Genomic DNA, 21,813 nt, shown 5'->3' with positions numbered 1-21,813 from the left:
TCCTGCCATCTCTAAGATTACAGAAGATCCTAATCTCACGCCTCAAAGATCTGCAGGCATTAGGAGTGATATCCTCGGTTCCAAAATTAGAACCGGGCAAGAGCATTTAGCTCACCGGCGCACGTGAGGCCATCTATGTTTTCTGCTCTGCCCGTGATATGGCAGAGCGAACTGTGCATGCACGAGCGGACATGACTCTGCACAGGCGCGAGATTTGAAAGAGCAACATGGATGATAACTGAGGCGTCATACACATCAATCAAGCAAGAATGGAGGACGGCAAACAACAGCAGAAGAAGGGACAGGAGCCGAAAAGGACGACGCCCATCTGACTAGATCAGGTAATTACCATATGTGGCGGTCAGATTTTATAAAGTTATTTTTTGGGTCTGCAAGGGGAGTCAGGGAACAAGGTACACCTTCACAGAATGCAGCCCAGGAGCTGCAGAAGGTGATACTTTTAGTTTAATACTGAAAAAACTGGTGACAGGTTCCCTTTTAAGTTCTTGTTTCAACCAAAACTAGCAAACCATTGATGGATAAAAAGGTTCATGACTGTAGCCTCTAGAATGTACCCAAGAATATCTATAGTACCAAAAAGGTCTGACTATGCTGTCTTTCAAACCAATATCCCAAATTCAGATGGATAGATTATCCTGGAAAGCGGTTTTCTTGGTAGCCATAAACATGAAGAGAAGAGTCTGTCAGATCCAGGCCCTATCTGAGAATCCTACAGATAGGGTGGTACTCCGCCTAGACCTATATTTCCTGCCCAAAGAAAAAGCAACACCGTTCTATAGGTCCCAAGAAATAATCCTCCCTTTATCAAAACCCAAAAAACAGCAGAGAAAAGGAATTTCATTCTTTGGATGTCTGGAGAACTATTATCTACTACCTGGGGCAAACAGAGTCTTGGATAAATGATCAGAACCGTTTTGTCCAGTACTGTGGACCCAATAAAGGGAAGAAAGTTTTAAGAAGTTCTTGCAAATTGGAACAAGAAAGCGATCATTGAATCACATAGAAACCAAGATAGGCCTGCTCCACCATTGTTGAAAGCTCATTCCATTAGAGCTATGGCTGTCTCCTGTTCTGAAAGGTCTAGTGCATCCATCGAGCAGAGCTGCAGAGCCGCCACCTAGTCCTACCTTTACTAAGCACTATAGTTTAGATTTGATGTCTATAATAGATTTTGCCTTTGGAAGGAAAGCCCTTATCCAAGCAATTGTCCCTCGATAGCATTATTTTTTGGTATTTCTCTTGTAGTGCTTTCATGAAGGGGATTAGAGAAAATAGAATTTGACTTACCAGTTATTCGGTTTCTAAGAACCCTCCACGACAGCATAGGTAGTTTCTTCCTCTATTTGTTCCTTTTATGGTTATTTATTGGTTATGTGTTAAACAATTATTGTGGACTTTTTAGAAAAATACTGAGGATGGAGGGAGGGCAGGAACTATTTAACCTCTTTGTATTTCCTGTCGCTAATTAGGATGGGGAGGCAACCTCCTGTGGTGCTGTCATGGAGGATTTTTAGAAACTGAAGTATTGGTAAGTGTAATTATATTTATAGCCGCATTAAAAATAGTTGTCTGCCAACTTTATCAACAGATTGCTGCTGGATCCGTTCTAATGTACGATTATTAGTCATATGAACATAGCCTTAAATGACCATAAGAAGAAGCATTTCCACACACATCTGACTCCGTAAACATCAGATTGTCATTTGATATGTACAGTATATTTTTTTATATTCACTTCACTGTCATACTACCCTAAATTCACAAACTGTACTACATATAGGGGTTGGCCACTGTTTTGAAATTATTTAAAAAGGGAGCCGTGTTGGTCTTCTCGTAGAAAAAGAACAAACAAATATCTAACCATCTGGTCTGCCAAAACTGCTGCTGGTGTTTCCCTTTCAGACTGCTCTACTTTCTTCCTGTTCTGGTGTCTGTGTGGGGGCATTAGGTAGTCTTCAATTGGCTATAATGGTTTCATCCTGTTGGAGCCAAAGGAAAGAGATAAGACACTGTTTCCTCCAACCCAGACAGGATTTGACACCTGCAACCAATCAGTGGTTGCTGATTGACTGACTTCAGGGGTTACCTTACGTCCAACCTTCCCTACTGAAGGAGGAAGGCAGGAAACTGCTGGGGTACAAAAGCAACAGCACAAGGGAGCTGCAGAGGTCCAGTGGATAGATGTGAATATCTTTTCTTTTTTTTTTTTTTTTTAATGTTTCACCATGGCCTCAGTTTTAAACGTGTCAAAGCAGTGGCGAACTCTTCTAATACTGTACTTTCTGTTTGGCGTAATGATAATGTACTATGTGCTATTCACGCCATTATGACTGCATGCCAAAACGTGCGTCGGGTGAGCACATCCTATGGTGACTGCTGTACACATTCCTTCTCAGGTAAATTTCCCCCACATGGAATCGCATATTTTGGATTGTTGTTCAGCGCTTTATGTATATAGCCTGCTATTTATGCTTATCTTGTTTATATATGGTTTTCACAATTTGCACTTTATCTGTGAGTTACTTATGGCATGCATTTAGGATTGAGTGTCTTTTTATATAGACCATGGTGCACTTCATCGACCTATATATATTTACCTATTTGTCCATATAACTTTCTATAGAGGCCGTGTTGCACTTTATTACATTATAAGCTACTTACTTTAACCCCTTAACGACCGCCGATACGCCTTTTAACGGCGGCAAATTAGGGTACTTTTTCCGATCCGCCGCTTTTTAACGGCGGTCGGAAAAAAGGGTCTAGCGCCCCCCAGAGTCAGAAAATTTCCGGGGTCTCAGCTGCCGGGGGTAGCTGAGACCCTGGAGATCGTGATTCTGGCCGGTTTTTCCGGTCCCCGCTCACCTGATGACCGGTATGCACCGTATACCGATGATCAGGTTACAGTAAATGACCGCGCCGGTAAAAAATCATTTATCTCCCATCTGGCATGATCAAACATGCCAGATGGGAGATAAATCTTTTTCCCGGTTCCCTCCGGTCCCCTCGGTATCCCCAAAGTGCCCCCCCGACCCCCAACCCCCTCCCGAAAATCCAAGATGGCCGCGCGCATCGGCGAGCACAGCAGCGCGCCGGCCGCATTTACACTGTTCCTATGGTTTCTGTCGTATGTGCCATAACACATACGACAGAAACCTGCTTCCCAGGCCCTGCCGGGTCCCCCCCTATCCCCCCCGGTGTTCCCCGGTGTCATACATACCTGTCGGAGCGCTGATCCCCCGCGGCCCCCTCCTCCGGCTCCTTCTCAGCAGACGCCGGTCACATGTGCAGAGCAGCTGACAGCTTCCTGTGTTCAGGACGCTGGCTGCTGCTGCTGCTGCTGCTGCACGGAGTCTGCAGCTGTGACCCGGGGAGAGTGGGCGCAGATTCTTTGCACCCACTCTCCTCAAATGGAGGGTCTGCCCTCCTAGAAAATGGGGGATACGTTCCCTGAACGTGTCCCCCATATTCTAGAAGGTCCAGAGTCGACGTGGGACGTCCAAATGGATTACAGTGGATTTTTTTTTTCTTTTCTTTTCAATAAATTGGTCAATCAGGGAATGTTTTGGGGAGTGTTTTTTCAAATAAATTTTTTTTTGTTGTCAATTTTTTTTTTTATTACTGTCAATTAGTTATGTCGGGTATCTGATAGACGCCGTGACATAACTAATTGCTGGGCTTGATGCCAGGTGACATTACACACCTGGTATCAACCCCATTTATTACCCCGTTTGCCAACGCACCAGGGCGCGGGATGAGCTGGGGCGAAGCGCCAGAATTGGCGCATCTAATGGATGCGCCACTTCTGGGGCGGCTGCGGCCTGCTATTTTTAGGCTGGGAAGAGTCCAATAACCATGGCTCTTCCCACCCTGAGAATACCAGACCCCAGCTGTCAGCTTCACCTTGGCTGGTGATCTAATTTGGGGGGACCCTATGTTTGTTTTTTTTTTTTAATTATTTATTTATAAATAATTTAAAAAAAAAAAACAGCTTGGGGAACCCTCCACATTGATCACCAGACAAGATGAAGCTGTCAGCTGTGGTTTGCAGGCTACAGCTGTCTGCTTTACCCTAGCTGGCTATCAAAAATAGGGGGGACCCCACGTCATTTATTTTAATTATTTTTTTTTTCTTTTTGGGCTAAATACAAGGCTAGGCACCCTTTAGTGCCACATGAAAGGCACTAAAGGGCGCCAGCTTAGAATATGCAGGGGGGTGGGACGTTATATATGTTTGACATTTATCCATTCATCCATTGTAGCATTTTAGGCTGTGTGCCCACAATCAGGGTTTGCAGCGTTTTGGGCGCAGATTGTTTTCCCTGCGTCCATAACGCTGCGTTGTGCAGTAGAAGCACAGTTGAAGGATTTTTAGAAATCCCGTGCCCACTGTGCTTCTTTTCTCCGCAGCATAAACCGACCTGTGGCGCAGCTTCCCGAGCCTCAGCATGTCAATTTATGCTGCGGAGAGGAGTGTGCTCTGCAGGTAGCATAGAGCTCCACAGCAGCCTGAACCCAAATCGAGGGCATGGGCAGCTGCGTTCTCCCGTGGACAACACTCACATCTCTGCAGGAAGGCTGACACTGTGTACTAGACGCCGTGTCGCTGGATCATGGCCACATAGCCTAAAAGAGAGAAATTTGTTGCTACAGCAACATTTTTGTGAAGTACCTGTGGATTCAAAATGCTTACTATACTCCTGAATAAAATCCAGTTTCCAAAATGGGGTCACTTGTGGGGGGTTTCTGCTGTATAGGTACCCAAGGGGCCCTGCTAATGTGACATGGTGCGCGCAATTTATTTCAACTTTTCCAAAATTTCAAATGGTGCTCCTTCCATTCCAAGCCCTGCCATATATCCAAACAGAGGTTTTTGGCCACATATGGGGTATCCCTGCGATCACAAGAAATTGGATAACAACCTGTGGGGTATACGTTTTGTTGTTGCCTCTTGAAAAAGTGAGAAATGTGATGCTAAAGAAACATTTTTGTGAAAAAAATGAAAATTTTCAATATGGCAACCTAAGCTTATCAAATTCTGTGAAGTATTCGTGGATTCAAAATGTTCAATATACACCTAGATAAAAGCCTTGAGGTTTCTTGATTCCAGAATGGGGTCACTTGTGGGGGGCCTCCACTGTTTAGGCACTTTAGGGGCTTTCCAAATGCGACATAGCGTCCACTAATTATTCCAGCCAAATGTTCAGTCAAATTGCACTCCTTCCCTTCCAAGACCTGCCGTGTGCCCAAACAGTTGACTTCCACCACATATAAGATATCACCAAACTCAGGAGAAATTGCAGAATACATTTCATGGTGATTTTTTTCCTGTTACCCTTGTGAAAAAAAAAGCTACCTGGTTGAAGTAACAATTTTGTGGTAAAATTGTATTTTTTTATTTTCATGGCTCAACGTTATAAACTTCTGTGAAGCACCTGGGGGTTCAGGGTACTCACCAAACATCTAAAGTCCTTGAGAGGCCTAGTTTCCAATATGTGGTTACTTGTGGTGGTTTTTTGCTGTTTACGTACCTTAGGGGTCCTCCAAATGCAACATGGTGCCCGCAATCTTTTTCAGCCAAATTTCCTTTCCAAAATTCAAATATTGCTCCTTTCGTTCCAAGCCCTCCCATTTGTCCAAACAAAGGTTTCAGACCACATGTGAGGTATCACCGCGCTCATAAAAAAGTGGGTAACAAACATTTGGGTCAAATTTTTGGAATTACCTCTTGAAAAAGTGAGAGAATTGATGCTAAAGCAACATTTTTGAGAAAAAAATTACAATTTTCAATATGACAAAGTAACGTTATCAAAATCTGTGAAGTACCTGTGGGTCCAAAATGCTCAGTATACCCCTCGATAGAAGCCTTAAGGGGTCTAGTTTCCAAAATGGGGTCACTTGAGGGGGGTTCCTGCTGTTTAGGTATCTTAGGGGATCTGTAAAAGCAACATGGTGCCCGCAATCTGTTTCAGCCAACTTTGCTTTCCAAAATTCAAATATTGCTCCTTTCATTCCGAGCTCTCCCATTTACCCAAACAAAGGTTTCTGACCACATGTGGGGTATCGGCGCGCTCATAAGAAAGTGGGTAACAAAGTGTGAGGTCCAATTTTTGGTGTTACCTCTTGAAAAAGTAAGAAAATTAGTGCTAAATAACATTTTTAGGTAAAATGTTAATTTTTATTTTTTCATTCCATATTACTTTAGTTCCTGTGAAGCACCTGAAGGGTTAATAAACTTCTTGAATGTGGTTTTGAGTACCTTGAGGGGTGCAGGTTTTAGAATGGTGTCACTTTTGGGTATTTTCTGTCACCTAGGCCTCTCAAAGTCACATCAAATGGGATGTGGTCCCTAAAAAATTGGTTTTGTAAATTTTGTTGAAAAAATGGGAAATTGCTGATGAACTTTGAACCCTTCTAACTTCCTAACCCCAAAAAATTTTGTTTCAAAAATTGCGCTGATCTAAAGTAGACAAGTGGGAAATGTTATTTATTAACTATTTTGTGTGACATAACTCTCCGGTTTATGGGCATAAAAATTAAAAGTTTGAAACTTGCAAAATTTTTAATTTTTTTGTCAAATTTCAGATTTTTTCACAAATAAAATAAAAAAATATCATCCTAAATTTACCTCTAACATGAAGCCCAATATGTCATGAAAAAACAATCTCAGAATCACCGGGATCCATTGAAGCGTTCCAGAGTTATAACCTTATAAAGTGACACTGGTCAAAATTGCAAAAAATGGCCTGGGCATTAAGTACAAATCTGGCTTCGTCCTTAAGGGGTTAAGGACCTATACAGTATATAATACAGTGCTTACGTATTTTTCCATATACTTTTCTATAGAGGCCATGTTGCATTTGCACTTTATTACATTATAAGCTACCTACTTCATGGACCTATGTATAATACTTGCCTATTTGTCCATATACCTTTCTATAGAGGCCATGTTGCACTTACACTTTATTACATTGTACAGTATAATACTTGCCTATTTGTCACTTATCCATTTTGTATTGTATATGCGAAAACTTTTTTTTACTATATATGCAGCAGCCCCTATCTGTCAATGCATACCATATGTGTGAATTGCTATTTGTATTGGTATGCACCTCTTTTTCTGCTCTGTTGCAGATCCACTGCTTTAATGTCCATTATTATGCCTTTTTAACAAATAAACTTTGTGTCTATTTTGTGACCCTATCGCTGTTGTCCTTTTGCTGTTTTCTCTTTGTACCGAGGGTCCTTCCTGTATGTTTACACATTTCAGACTTTGGGAATATTCTTACCATAATTATGCCATTTACTGTGTATATATTAGAGTATTGTTTTGTGTCTCTGACAATGCCCTTTTCTGTGTGCTATTCATTTATGTCTTGTCTTTATCCTTTCAGCTGTGATCTTACCTACAGTATGGCTGTACCTGCAATCACTTGATGCACAGCCTTTCTTCCTGGGTCTTGTTCTCTCTGCATTCAGCCTTACAGAACTCTTGTCTGGTCCTATGTTTGGTTATTGGTCAGACCGTACAGGAAAAACGAAGAGTGTCATCCTATTGAGCAACTGCTTTGAGATTGCAGGCAAGAGATCTACATATTTAATTTTTACTGCTTAAAAAAATCTATGTAGAGTAAAAAAAAAAACTACAGTGGAACCTTGCTTAATGAGAACAATCCGTTCTGGGAGTGTGCTTGTTAACCAAGTTAATCGTTCAGCAAAGCAAGATTTCCCATAGGAAATCATTGCAATGCAGAGGATTCGTTCCACAACTTGTTAAATGTCCCATCCTGGTCCCCTATTCTGTTATTCCACACATGCACAAACACACAAGCACGCATGCACACACACACATATTATATGCTCACCTTACCTTCCGTTCCTTCGCCGGTCTCCTGAGACTTGCTGTTCTCCGGTGCGGGCCATGTATTGGGTTACCATAACGACGAGAGAGGAACTTCCGCTCCCATCGTGCTGACGTCAAAGGTAGAGCCGCTTGCGTCTGATTGGACAGCGCTCTGCCTTTGAGTAGTGGTGACAGGAAGTTCCTGCTTCGTCGCTATGGATGCAAATGCACAGCCTGGAGTGGAGCGGAGCGGCGAACTACAGGACCCAGGAGGCCGGCGATGAAACGGAAGGTACACATATTATATGCTCACCTTACCTTCCGTTCCACCGCCGACCTCATGGTACTTGTAGTTCGCCGCGAGGACGTCACGATGTACCCGGGAACTACAAGAACCATGAGACCTGCGGTGGAACGGAAGGTAAGGTGAGCCTAATAATGTATGTATGTGCATGCATGAGTGTGTTTGTGTGTGTTTGTGCGTACATGTGTGTGTTTGTGTGGACTGCAAGTGCAGGTTAGAGCGCGGTGGATGTACAGAACCGGAAGTGTGTGCGGTGAGGATTTTGCTTGTACAGCAAAGCTTTCTCGTAAACCGGGTTACAATTAGCTTTGCTTGTTAAGTGAAATTCTCGTTAAGTGGGTTACTCGTTAAGCGAGGTTCCACTGTACAGGATATGAATATCTTTACTTAGGGCCTAAGAGCAAAGCTAGCAATAAATGAAACTCCCAGAAATGGATCACAATTTTTATACCAAAATTGGGACTGTGGGATCGTGTTAGTCAGGCTGTGATCACGTAATCTGTGAAAGCTTCAAACACACGCACTAACACAATGAAGGTCACTAGAGCATTCTTGTAGCCTCCGTCAGGCAGTATTATACCTGGTGCAAACTGTATGTTATAGTATTAGGGTGTTATTTTATTATTGTGACTGACGTATCTATGCTATAGTTATGCAGTGGTATATTTCTGAAAATACTTTTCTGGCTAATATATTGCTTTTTGAAGTTCACCGTTATTGCAAAGCTATTACTAAAGGAAAGTGTGTGATAGGGTTAGAAATTTCCCAGTTATGTGAAGATCAATCAGTATTGTGGTTCATACCAAGAATATTAACTTTCTTATTTTCTGTTTAATTAGGCAACTTTATGTATTTTGTTGGAATTTCTAAGTGGTTTCTTCTGGGCAGTCGACTAGTAGCAGGTAATGGCAATCATTTGAAGTAAATCATGATGATTGGTGCCTAAATTGTACAGTGAACATATTGCTATTTCAGGTCTATTATATTGCTATGAGACCATTGGATGTGCATTTGTTTTCCATTACAGCATTGTTTCTAGACTCATCTTTTACTTAGTGTTTTTTTTCCCATATATACTTTTTCAGGTGTCGGTGCAGGAGCTGGAGCTTCAATATTTGGATATTTAACCAGATGCTCTAGCACCAAAGATCGTGTACCAGTGTTTGCAATGGCCATGGCATGTCGTCAAGCAGGACTTTTAATAGGTAAGGCTGTCATAACTATAACATGACATCCACATACATTAGAGCACTTGTCAAGCAATTTTTCTATACCACATCAGCAATGCATATATTATTGTCATTGTGTGTATATTTGCAAATATTAGTCCCAGAAGTGATATTGAAGGTTAGTAGTGCTGAAGACAGCAGTCCTAGTTATATTCACACACCTCTCCATAGGTTGCAGTGTTAAGGTGTATCCACATGCAACAGTTTTTGTTTTGTTTTTTTGCTTAAAGGGAACCTGTCACCGGATGTTTATAATACTTACACTACCTAACAGTTGGCGCGGAGCAGACTAGTCAGACGGGCGTCTCCATTCTCCGGGTCCCTTGCCTCCTTTTTCGACCATCTTTGTCCTCCTTCTGAAGCTAGTGTGGATGACGCATTCTACATCTTGCACAGTAGCCGACAGTGAGGTCCTGCGCAGGCGCACTACAATACTGCACAGGACCTGAATGCTGTCTAGTGTGCATGACGTAGAACGCGTCATCCACTCTAGCTTTAGAAGGAGGACAAAGATGGCCGAAAGACAAGGCGCGAGACCCGGAGATGGAGACGCTCATCCGACCAGTCTGCTCCGCACCGACTGGTAAATATTATAAACATCCGTCTCTGCAACTGTCACATATCAGAAATCCATATACACACTACAGAAATAACCCGTATCAGATGAACAGAACTGATTTTTGTGACAGAAATATTTGCAAAAAAAAGTTGATGGGTGTATGTTGCCTTTTTGTGCTTGGAGACATATCTATGGTGAACCCCCCCCCCCACTAATATTTGGTAACCAGTTACACTAGTTATCTGGCAATGGTGGTGGATTACAGGTTTTGTTGTCATGAAGCGACATGCTGCAAAGCGTACCTATAACATTACCACTTAAGTAGAATGTGTTATAAATCCAAAGAAAACCGAAAAAGAGGAGGTTTCATATTGCTACCCTATCATTACACAGGTTGTAAAAATTAAACCTGTTTCTTCCTGCATGCCACATTTGTGAGCCTGAGGACTTGAGTCGTTTTGTTTGCAGTACATCTAAAGTGCGTGCAACAATGTATTTAACTAATTATTCACGATTTACAGTATGTTCTGGAATTTTCTAATCAATTTTCTCTCCAACATTAGAAGATGAAAAAAACATGATACACTTTCTCACCCGCAGATGTAAAGTACTGCAATATGGCATGAGCAACAGTACATGGCAAAGTTCTAAATATTGGGAAGTGGATGTGCTTTATTTAACACTAATCTTGTGGCCCAGCTAAGACACTAATAAAGGACTTATTCTTCAGTGGATTGTTTTGAACCTAAAGCCCAAAAAAATATGTAACTGTTAACCTTTGTCTGGTATCATGAAAAAAATTACTAGTTGTACTAATCTGCATGGGGTCACAGTGACCCCATGGAACCAGACAAGGGTACAAAAAGATGATCTATCTAAGTGATGTCTTTCGTAGAGCCAAAATAGAGTTATTAGCATGTCAGGGGGGCCCGGTGCCTACGCTGTCACCGGCCCTCCCCCTGCCGAGGATCGCGCTTTCAATTGTATCGGCATTGCAGTTGCTGATACAATTGAGAGCATTGATGAGATGAAGCAGCACGCTCCCTCTCTTATCATTCTCCTCGCTGTGTCTGACTCTGTCGGCACTCTGACAGTACAACAACTGAGTGCGGTGACGTCATCACTGCGCGCCTGCAGAGGTCAAAGCGCCGACAGCAGTGGACGCGGCGAGGAGACCGGAGCAGCGGGGGAACGAGGAGAAGTGAGTATGTATTCAATCACTGTGGCCAGACGACCATGATAGTGCTTTAAATGATATGGCGGTTGTATTCTACATGAGGATGCCTAATGCTATCTGGTCTGCATTGTGCTATATAGGGACTGTGTACTACATGAAGGTGCCTAATGCTATCTGGCTCTGCACTGTGCTATATACGGGCTGTATACTACAGGAAGGTGCCTAATGCTATCTGGCTCTGCACTTTGCTATATAGGGGCTGTGAACTACATGAGGGTGCCTAATGCTATCTGGGTCTGCATTGTGCTATATGTGGGCTGTATACTACATGAGGGTGCTTAATGCTATATGGGTCTGCATTGTTCTATATGGGGGCTGTATACTACATGAGGGTGCCTAATGCTATCTGGGTCTGCATTGTGCTATATGCAGGCTGTATACTACATGAGGGTGCTTAATGCTATATGGGTCTGCATTGTGCTATATGGGGGCTGTATGCTACATGAGGGTGCCTAATGCTATATGGGTCTGCATTGTGCTATTTGGGGGCTGCTTAATGTTATATGGCGGCTGCATAGTGCCATATGGCGGCTGCATAATGCTACATGGGGGCTACATAATACTATATGAAGGAATATGGGGACTGCATACTACTATACCCCCAGAGTTGTATATCCCCTCCACCCCGGTTCTGTATACCTCCCAGAGCTGTATGCCCCCACCCCCCCACCCCAGAGCTGTATACCCCCAGAGCTGCATGTCACCCCCCCACCTCAGAGCTGTTTGTCCCCCCACCTCAGAGCCACTGCCCCCTATAGAGCTGTATGACACCCATTGCTGTATACCCCTTTCCTCAGTAGTATGTATGCCCCCAGTAATATGTATGTCCCCAGCCTCTCTTGTGATGTATATACTGCAGTGTTAGTGTGCTCTATGTGCGGGCATGTCTGTTAGTGATGGCCACCAATCAGCGTGGCACAGACACGTGCCCAGGAGGAGCTGGCTGGAGACAAGCGGGGAGGTGAATGAGGCTGTCGCCGTCTTCCCAATATTAGAAATATATATACCGTATTTTTCGGACTATAAGACGCACTTGACCATAAGACGCACCCTGGTTTTAGAGGAGGAAAATAGGAAAATAAAATTTTAACTAAAAAATGTGGTCATGACACACTTTTGGGGCGAGGATCTGCTGCTGACACTATTACGGGGGTAATGTCCCCAAATTCTCTACTAAGGTACCCCATTCTGGTAACGATCCGCCTGCCTTGTATATGATCCTGCTCATATACCCCCATTCTGCTCATATACCCCCATCCATCTTGCTCATATACCCCCATCCTGCTCATATACCCCCATCCATCCTGCTCATATACCAGCATCCTGCTCATATACCCCCATCCATCCTGCTCATATACCCCCATCCTGCTCATATACCCCCATCCTGCTCATATACCCCCATCCATCCTGCTCATAATATACCCCCATCCTGCTCATAATATACCCCATCGTGGTATATGGCCTGTATCCTATGGCACATAAAAAAAAATAAACGTTTATATTCACCTTTCCTCACTCCCTGCAGCACCGATCATCTTCCGATCTGTCTCAGCTGCAGCGCCGCTGAGTGGAGCCGTCACCGTGTGTGGAGCCGTCACCGTTGTCTGCAGCATTGCGATATCTTCCTGTCTGTGCCGGTCAGCTGATCTGCCTGGACACTAACGGCGCGCACAGCTCTGTACACAGATCAGCTGACCGGCACAGACAGGAAGACATCGCGATGCTGCAGCGGGACGGCTCCACACACGGTGACGGGTGAGTACACTGATTCACTGCACCCCGCGCTGATAATGATGCACGGGGGCAGTGAATACAGCCGCACATGATCACTCCAGGCTGTAGTTGCCAGGGGTGATCATGCGGGCCGGCTGTTAATTATGCGCGTATCACCCCGCCCACTTGTCAGCGCCGGCTTCACCGCTGAGAGATGGGCGGGAGGATGGGCGTGCATATGTAATGAGCGGGCCCACGTGGTCACGGCAGGCGCTGCTGCAGCCTGCTCGTGCCCCCGATGACCCGCTCCACCGCAGCACCCTCATTCCCCGCAGCCCTATATTCAGACCATAAGACGTACCCCCCACTTTCCCCCAACATTTGGGGGGAAAAAGTGCGTCTTATGGTCCGAAAAATACGGTAAATATATATAAAAATGTGTCTGTGTGTGCATGTATGATGTGTATCTATGTATGTCAGTGTATATGACTGTGTATAGATTTATGTCTATATTTATATGTGTTTTTGTGAATTTGTCTTTAACACTAGAACTACTGGACTCATGACACCTATATAGAAATACATAGTGCAAAGTAGTCAAAATGACTACCTCAGTAGTTCTAGTGTTAAATATGTATGTGTACGTATGCCCCACTGAGATTCTTTCGCCCAGGGCCCACAAAAACCTGGAGCCGGCCCTGATCCATGCTATCAGGTGTTTTGGATATAATTTCCTGTTGGATACTGAACATTTTTGGATATTGTAACAGAGATGGTCACTGCTCTTAGGGGCAGATGCTGGCTGTGTAACACAGCTGGGATCTGCCCTGTGTGGAGCAGGCTCGGCTTCACCGGCCTAGAATGCCGGTCTTCCTGACTTACATACTATGCAGCAGTTAAAAGCAGTGACAAAAGACGAATCATACACACAGCCGTTTTTACATTGGTCTACGATATATTCATTCTTTACTGAATTTTGTAACACTTTTAGAGGTGACGACTGTCTAAAAAAAAAGGGGTTGTTAAGGGTTTTTACTCCAATTTTATTGCCTAATGTCCTGACTACAGTTTAGTGATACAAACTGATCTATATGATTTTTTCAGTTTGGGTCTTGAAACTGCAATTGGGCTGGGGCAATATTGCACATTTTGTGAAATTGGCTCTAAACACAATAAGAACGCTTTCTTTTAAAAGGAATCAGTCACCACGTTTTTGCTGCCTCATCACAGAGCAGTAGAGAACCTAATTCAAATGATGTATCACTTACTGGGCTGCATATTGTATTTTGTCTTATTAAATCACCTATTTACCATTTCTCTGAATTCTGAACTGTGTATAAACCCACCTGCAGACATGTTCACAATTAAGGGGGTTGTATATCTTTGGGATATTTTTTCTTTTTCCTATGCATATGATCTTCACTAACAACAACAGGTGGATCGGAGATTTGTGATTTCTGCTATACAGAGCAGTACTCATGCACTGCTCTGTATAGCATAGGTGATTAGACACTCACAGCTTCTAGTCCCCTAATGAGGCTATTAAATATATAGTAAATATAAAGAAAAAAAAGTTGCAGAAAAATTAAACACCTTCAAATCATCCCCACTTTGACCCATTAAAGAGATCGCACAGTGCAGGGAGGGACAGACACAGCATGCACAATCCAGCTTCTGAAATGAGTATCATGATGATGCTTTGTTTCAGGGAAGGGACAGAGGCTGCAGTCAGTGCCACAGCCTCTGTCCCCTGATGACACTTTGAGTATCCCAGCATGCATTGGGCTTCCAAATTCGTCATCAGACAGGAAATAGTAAAAAAAAAAAAGAATAGCAGTTAGTTTAGTTTGGGAACAGTAGGGACTTTGTAATACAAGTATATTAGAAAGTAACTTAGATTATAGCATCAAATAGAGATTTAAATGAAATTTAATTTTGCTTTCAGACCAACCCTTTAAGATCAATGGCCCCATCGTCATTAATGTCCAAATCACATTTTCCAGTGCTTCAAATGTAAGGCCCAGCTGAGTCATTTAATATTATTTTTTGTGCAAATAAACTTTATTCTTTTATCCTGGTGCCTATCCTATACACTTTTTTCACAGAGCCACTAATAGTAGGCTAAAAGGTGATGTGAACATACTCTTATAAATATACAGTATGTGAAGAAGCTGACTGCAGACAGCAGCTAATTGGGATGTGTAAACCATTATCTAACCATTTAGTCAGAACAATGACCTGTAGCTTGAGTGTAGCTTTGTGTTTTGTAGAAACTTGTTTTTTATTGATTTTATATATTCGCATTTTTGTTTCTCTTCTGGCTTATTACAGGGCCTGCATTTAATGTCTTCCTAAGATACTGCACCTTTCACATTGGACCATTCTATGTGGATAAGTTCTCTGCTCCTGGGGTAAGTACACAAAGCAAAATGAACCTTTCTTTGTCGCTCCATTGGGAGACCCAGACAATTGGGTGTATAGGCTATGCCTCCGGAGGCCGCACAAAGTATTACACTAAAAGTGTAAAGCCCCTCCCCTTCTGCCTATACACCCCCCGTGCTCCCACGGGCTCCTCAGTTTTTTGCTTTGTGCGAAGGAGGCAGACATGCACGCATAGCTCCACAGATTAGTCAGCAGCAGCTGCTGACTATGTCGGATGGAAGAAAAGAGGGCCCTTAACAGGGCCCCCAGCATGCTCCCTTCTCACCCCACTGTGTCGGCGGTGTTGTTAAGGTTGAGGTATCCATTGCGGGTACGGAGGCTGGAGCCCACATGCTGTTTTCCTTCCCCATCCCCCTTAGGGCTCTGGGTGAAGTGGGATCCTATCGGTCTCCAGGCACTGAGACCGTGCTCCATCCACAGCCCCTGGGGACTCTGCTGGATAAGGAGCCGAGTATCGTCAGGGACATGGCCCTGCTACTTTGAGGTACTCTGTGTCCCCGTGGGGACCGCGCACAGAAACACTCCAGCATTGCTGGGTGTGTTAGTGCGCCGGGGACCGCGGCGCTGACCGCACTTGTGCCATCACACGCTGCAGCGTGGCTGGGTGTGTAGTGTATTGGGGACTACCGCGCTGACCGCCGCTGCCATTGTTATACATGCGGCGCGGCTGGGACTGTTAGTGCGCCGAGGACATCCGCGCCGACCGCGCTTATACGGCGGCCGCGCTTATAACTATAGTCCCCGGCTTCTGCGGCCTAGTCTCCTTCTCTTCCCGCCCCCAGGCCTGCCAGTCAGGGGAAGGGCGGGACGCTGTACAGAATGTCAGCACTGAGGGCTGGAGCATGCTTTGCATACTCCACCCCCCTCACTGTGCACAGTGGGGCACCAGTTTCCCGCACTTTCTAGGGCACGCCCACGGCCCCCTCCTCTCCTCAGGACGCCGGCAGCCATTCCTGTCAGCTCTTCTGACGCTGGAGAGGGGAGACAAGCTCTGGGAGACCCAGGCAGGGATTCTGGTGGCCACACAACCGCTTTGAGCGGCCGGTAAGCAGCACCTCAGGTGCTGGCCCCACTTGTGCAGAAGTGTACTTATAGATTATATGATTATAGGCTATACTTTACACTGTATAGTGCACGGTTGATTTTTGGCTATATACCCTCCTGGGTTGCTCAGGGGAGACAACAGCATGGCGCCAACAAGAAGCAGGGGTGCCAAAACACAGGCTTACTATGCTGCCTGCGCCGCATGTACGGCTTCACTACCGGCAGGTTCCACTGACCCTCATTGTGTGCACTGCTCGGCCCCTGTGGCACTTACTCAGCTGGGAGCCTCTGCTAAGGGTGGCCCAGGGGGAACCACCTGCTAACACTGTCCAGGTGACAAGGACGGAGTTTACAGTTTTTACTGAAAGGCTTTCTGAGACTATGGCTAAGATACTAGAAGCTTTGCAGTCCAGACCGGTATCTCAGACCATGGGCACTGTGGAATCATTGCCCCCTGGTTCCCCTCAGTTGGAACAACCATGTCCTCCCGGGGTGTCTCATAGATCCCAGGGTGAGGTCTCTGACACGGACCGCAGTCCCAGACCGCCTAAGCGAGCTCGCTGGGAAATTCCCTCGACATCATCACATTGTTCAGGGTCTCAGCGGGAGGACTCTCTGTATGGTGAAGCGGAGGTAGCTGATCAGGATTCTGATCCTGAGGCTGCTCTCAACCTTGATACTCCTGATGGGGACGCCATAGTGAATGATCTTATCGCGTCCATAAATCAAATGTTGGATATTTCTCCCTCAGCTCCTCCAGTAGAGGAGTCAGCTTCTCAGCAGGAGAAATTCCGTTTCAGGTTCCCCAAGCGTACAACGAGTATGTTTCTGGACCACTCTGACTTCAGAGAGGCAGTCCAGAAACACCGGGCTTGTCCAGATAAGCGTTTTTCTAAGCGCCTTAAGGATACACGTTATCCCTTCCCCCCTGACGTGGTCAAGGGCTGGACTCAGTGTCCCAAGGTGGATCCTCCAATCTCCAGACTGGCGGCTAGATCCATAGTTGCAGTTGAAGATGGGGCTTCACTCAAGGACGCCACTGACAGACAGATGGAGCTCTGGTTGAAATCCATCTATGAAGCTATCGGCGCGTCTCTTGCTCCAGCATTCGCAGCCGTATGGGCACTCCAAGCTATCTCTGCGGGTCAAGCGCAAATTGACGCACTCACACGTACGTCTGCGCCGCAAGTGGCTTCCATAACATCTCAAACGTCGGCATTTGCGTCCTACGCTATTAATGCTGTCCTGGACTCTGCGAGCCGTACGGCGGTTGCAGCCGACAATTCGGTGGCAATACGCAGGGCCTTGTGGCTACGGGAATGGAAGGCAGATTCGGCTTCCAAAAAGTGCTTAACCGGTTTGCCATTTTCTGGCGACCGTTTGTTTGGTGAGAGATTGGATGAAATCATCAAGCAATCCAAGGGAAAGGAAACATCCTTACCCCAGGCCAAACCAAACTTACCCCAACAGAGGAGGGGACAGTCGAGGTTTCGGTCCTTTCGGGGTGCGGGCAGGTCCCAATTCTCCTCGTCCAAAAGGCCTCAGAAGGATCAGAGGAACTCCGATTCATGGCGGTCTAAGTCACGCCCTAAAAAGACCGCCGGAGGTGCCGCTACCAAGGCGGCTTCCTCATGACTTACGGCCGCTTCACACCGCATCCTCGGTCGGTGGCAGGCTCTCCCGCTTTTGCGACACCTGGCTGCCACAGGTAAAAGACCGTTGGGTGAGAGACATTCTGTCTCACGGTTACAGGATAGAGTTCAGCTCTCATCCTCCGACTCGATTCTTCAGGACATCTCCGCCTCCCGAGCGAGCCGATGCTCTTCTGCAGGCGCTGGGCACTCTGAAGGCAGAAGGAGTGGTGGTCCCTGTTCCTCTTCAGCAACAGGGTCACGGTTTTTACTCCAACCTGTTTGTGGTTCCAAAGAAGGACGGGTCTTTCCGTCCTGTCCTGGACCTAAAACTGCTCAACAAACACGTAAAGACCAGGCGGTTCCGGATGGAATCTCTCCGCTCCGTCATCGCCTCAATGTCTCAAGGAGATTTCCTTGCATCGATCGATATCAAAGATGCTTATCTCCACGTTCCGATTGCTCCAGAGCATCAGCGCTTTCTGCGCTTCGCCATAGGAGACGAACACCTTCAGTTCGTGGCACTGCCGTTCGGCCTGGCGACAGCCCCACGGGTTTTCACCAAGGTCATGGCTACAGTAGTCGCGGTCCTCCACTCTCATGGTCACTCGGTGATCCCTTACTTAGACGATCTGCTGGTCAAGGCTCCCTCTCAAGAGGCATGCCAGCACAGCCTCACCGCTACTCTGGAGACTCTCCAGAGTTTCGGGTGGATCATCAATTTTCCAAAGTCAAATCTGACACCGGCCCAATCGCTGACGTATCTTGGCATGGAGTTTCATACCCTCTCAGCGATAGTGAAGCTTCCGCTGAACAAGCAGCGTTCACTACAGACGGGGGTGCAATCTCTCCTTCAAGGTCAGTCACACCCCTTGAGGCGCCTCATGCACTTCCTGGGGAAGATGGTGGCAGCAATGGAGGCAGTTCCTTTCGCGCAGTTTCACCTGCGTCCTCTTCAATGGGACATCCTACGCAAATGGGACAGGAAGCCGACGTCCCTCGACAGGAACGTCTCCCTCTCTCAGGCAACCAAAGCTTTCCTTCGGTGGTGGCTTCTTCCCACTTCATTATCGAAGGGGAAATCCTTCCTACCCCCATCCTGGGCGGTGGTCACGACAGACGCGAGTCTGTCAGGGTGGGGAGCAGTCTTTCTCCACCACAGGGCTCAGGGTACGTGGACCCAGCAAGAGTCCTCACTTCAGATCAATGTTCTGGAGATCAGGGCAGTGTATCTTGCCCTGAAAGCGTTCCAGCAGTGGCTGGAAGGCAAGCAGATCCGAATTCAGTCGGACAACTCCACAGCGGTGGCTTACATCAACCACCAAGGAGGAACACGCAGTCAGCAAGCCTTCCAGGAAGTCCGGCGGATTTTGATGTGGGTGGAAGCCACGGCCTCCACCATCTCCGCAGTTCACATCCCAGGCGTGGAAAACTGGGAAGCAGATTTTCTCAGTCGCCAGGGCATGGACGCAGGGGAATGGTCCCTTCACCCGGACGTGTTTCAGGAGATCTGTTGCCGCTGGGGGATGCCGGACGTCGACCTAATGGCGTCCCGGCACAACAACAAGGTCACGGCATTCATGGCACGTTCTCACGATCACAGAGCTCTGGCGGCAGACGCCTTAGTTCAAGATTGGTCGCAGTTTCAACTCCCTTATGTGTTTCCTCCGCTGGCACTGTTGCCCAGAGTGTTACGCAAGATCAGGGCCGACTGCCGCCGCGCCATCCTCGTCGCTCCAGACTGGCCGAGGAGGTCGTGGTACCCGGATCTGTGGCATCTCACGGTCAGCCAACCGTGGGCACTACCAGACCGACCAGACTTGCTGTCTCAAGGGCCGTTTTTCCATCTGAATTCTGCGGCCCTCAACCTGACTGTGTGGCCATTGAGTCCTGGATCTTAGCGTCTTCAGGATTATCCCAGGAGGTCATTGCCACTATGAGACAGGCTAGGAAACCAACGTCCGCCAAGATCTACCACAGGACGTGGAAAATATTCCTGTCATGGTGCTCTGCTCGGGGTTTTTCTCCCTGGCCATTGGCCTTGCCCACTTTCCTGTCCTTTCTTCAGTCCGGATTGGAAAAGGGTTTGTCACTCGGCTCCCTTAAGGGACAAGTCTCTGCGCTCTCTGTGTTTTTTCAGAAGCGCCTGGCCAGACTTCCACAGGTACGCACGTTCCTGCAGGGGGTTTGTCACATCGTTCCTCCTTACAAACGTCCGTTGGAACCCTGGGATCTGAACAGCGTGCTGATGGTTCTTCAGAAACCACCGTTCGAGCCAATGAGGGATATTTCTCTCGCACGCCTTTCGCAGAAAGTGGTTTTCCTAGTAGCAGTCACTTCACTTCGGAGAGTGTCTGAGCTGGCAGCTCTGTCATGCAAAGCCCCCTTCCTGGTGTTTCACCAGGACAAGGTGGTTCTGCGTCCGGTTCCGTAATTTCTCCCTAAGGTGGTATCCCCCTTTCATCTCAATCAGGATATCTCCTTACCCTCTTTTTGTCCTCATCCAGTTCACCAATGTGAAAAGGATTTGCACTTGTTAGATCTGGTGAGAGCACTCGGACTCTACATTTCTCGTACGACGCCCCTGCACCGCTCGGATGCACTCTTTGTCCTTGTCGCTGGCCAGCGTAAAGGGTCACAGGCTTCCAAATCAACCCTGGCTCGGTGGATCAAGGAACCGATTCTCGAAGCTTACCGTTCTGCTGGGCTTCCGGTTCCCTCAGGGCTGAAGGCCCATTCTACCAGAGCCGTGGGTGCGTCCTGGGCTTTGAGGCACCAGGCTACGGCTCAGCAGGTGTGTCAGGCGGCTACCTGGTCGAGCCTGCACACTTTCACGAAACACTATCAGGTGCATACCTATGCTTCGGCAGATGCCAGCCTAGGTAGGCGAGTCCTTCAGGCGGCGGTTGCCCACCTGTAGGACGGAGCCGTTACGGCTCTATTATGAGGTATTATTTACCCACCCAGGGACTGCTTTTGGACGTCCCAATTGTCTGGGTCTCCCAATGGAGCGACAAAGAAGAAGGGAATTTTGTTTACTTACCGTAAATTCCTTTTCTTCTAGCTCCAATTGGGAGACCCAGCACCCGCCCCTGTTTTTTTGTGTACACATGTTGTTCATGTTGAATGGTTTCAGTTCTCCGATATTCCTTCGGATTGAATTTACTTTAAACCAGTTTATAATTTTTTTTTCCTCCTTCTTGCTTTTGCACCAAAACTGAGGAGCCCGTGGGAGCACGGGGGGTGTATAGGCAGAAGGGGAGGGGCTTTACACTTTTAGTGTAATACTTTGTGTGGCCTCCGGAGGCATAGCCTATACACCCAATTGTCTGGGTCTCCCAATTGGAGCTAGAAGAAAAGGAATTTACGGTAAGTAAACAAAATTCCCTTCGTCAAGGTTAAAAAGGATAGTTTACACTGTGCATATGCAACATGATTGTTCTCCGCTGGGGCAAAGCTCTGTATAGAAGCACCAAAGAGCAGTTGCCGTACATCACGTCTTTTCTGTGCTACCGTGTTTTTCCAAAAATAAGGCTAGTTTCACACTTGCGTTGAACGGTATCTGTTGCATTGCGTTGTGTAACGGATGCAACGGATGTGTTGCATATAGTGGCACAACGGATGCAATGGATGCTGCAAAACAACGCAATTCGTTTTGATTTTTTTTTTTTTTTTGTTCCCGGTTTTACCAGCGGCAGACTATAGTGAACGATGAGCTTGATCGCTCCCTGCAGCCGGCCGCCGGGTGATCAGCTGATCGCTCCCTGCAGCCGGCCGCCGGGTGATCAGCTGA

General features: G+C 46.4%; 1 protein-coding gene across 2 annotated transcripts in view; it reads left to right on the top strand.

The window, feature by feature from the left end:
* The window catches only part of LOC142296568 (major facilitator superfamily domain-containing protein 8-like), an 88,602-nt gene that overhangs the window by 27,437 nt on the left and 39,352 nt on the right, over positions 1-21,813 (top strand). For both annotated transcript variants that reach the window (XM_075340337.1, XM_075340336.1), the window contains 4 exons: positions 7,413-7,598; positions 9,005-9,067; positions 9,251-9,370; positions 15,235-15,314. In XM_075340337.1, the coding sequence (XP_075196452.1) occupies positions 7,413-7,598; positions 9,005-9,067; positions 9,251-9,370; positions 15,235-15,314 (449 nt within the window). The remainder of the gene's footprint in view (positions 1-7,412; positions 7,599-9,004; positions 9,068-9,250; positions 9,371-15,234; positions 15,315-21,813) is intronic.

This window comes from Anomaloglossus baeobatrachus, chromosome 3 (assembly GCF_048569485.1).
Source record: "Anomaloglossus baeobatrachus isolate aAnoBae1 chromosome 3, aAnoBae1.hap1, whole genome shotgun sequence".
Taxonomy (NCBI): Eukaryota; Metazoa; Chordata; class Amphibia; order Anura; family Aromobatidae; genus Anomaloglossus; species Anomaloglossus baeobatrachus.
Note: the sequence above shows the minus strand (reverse complement) of the source record. Positions and strands in the feature narration are given on the sequence as shown.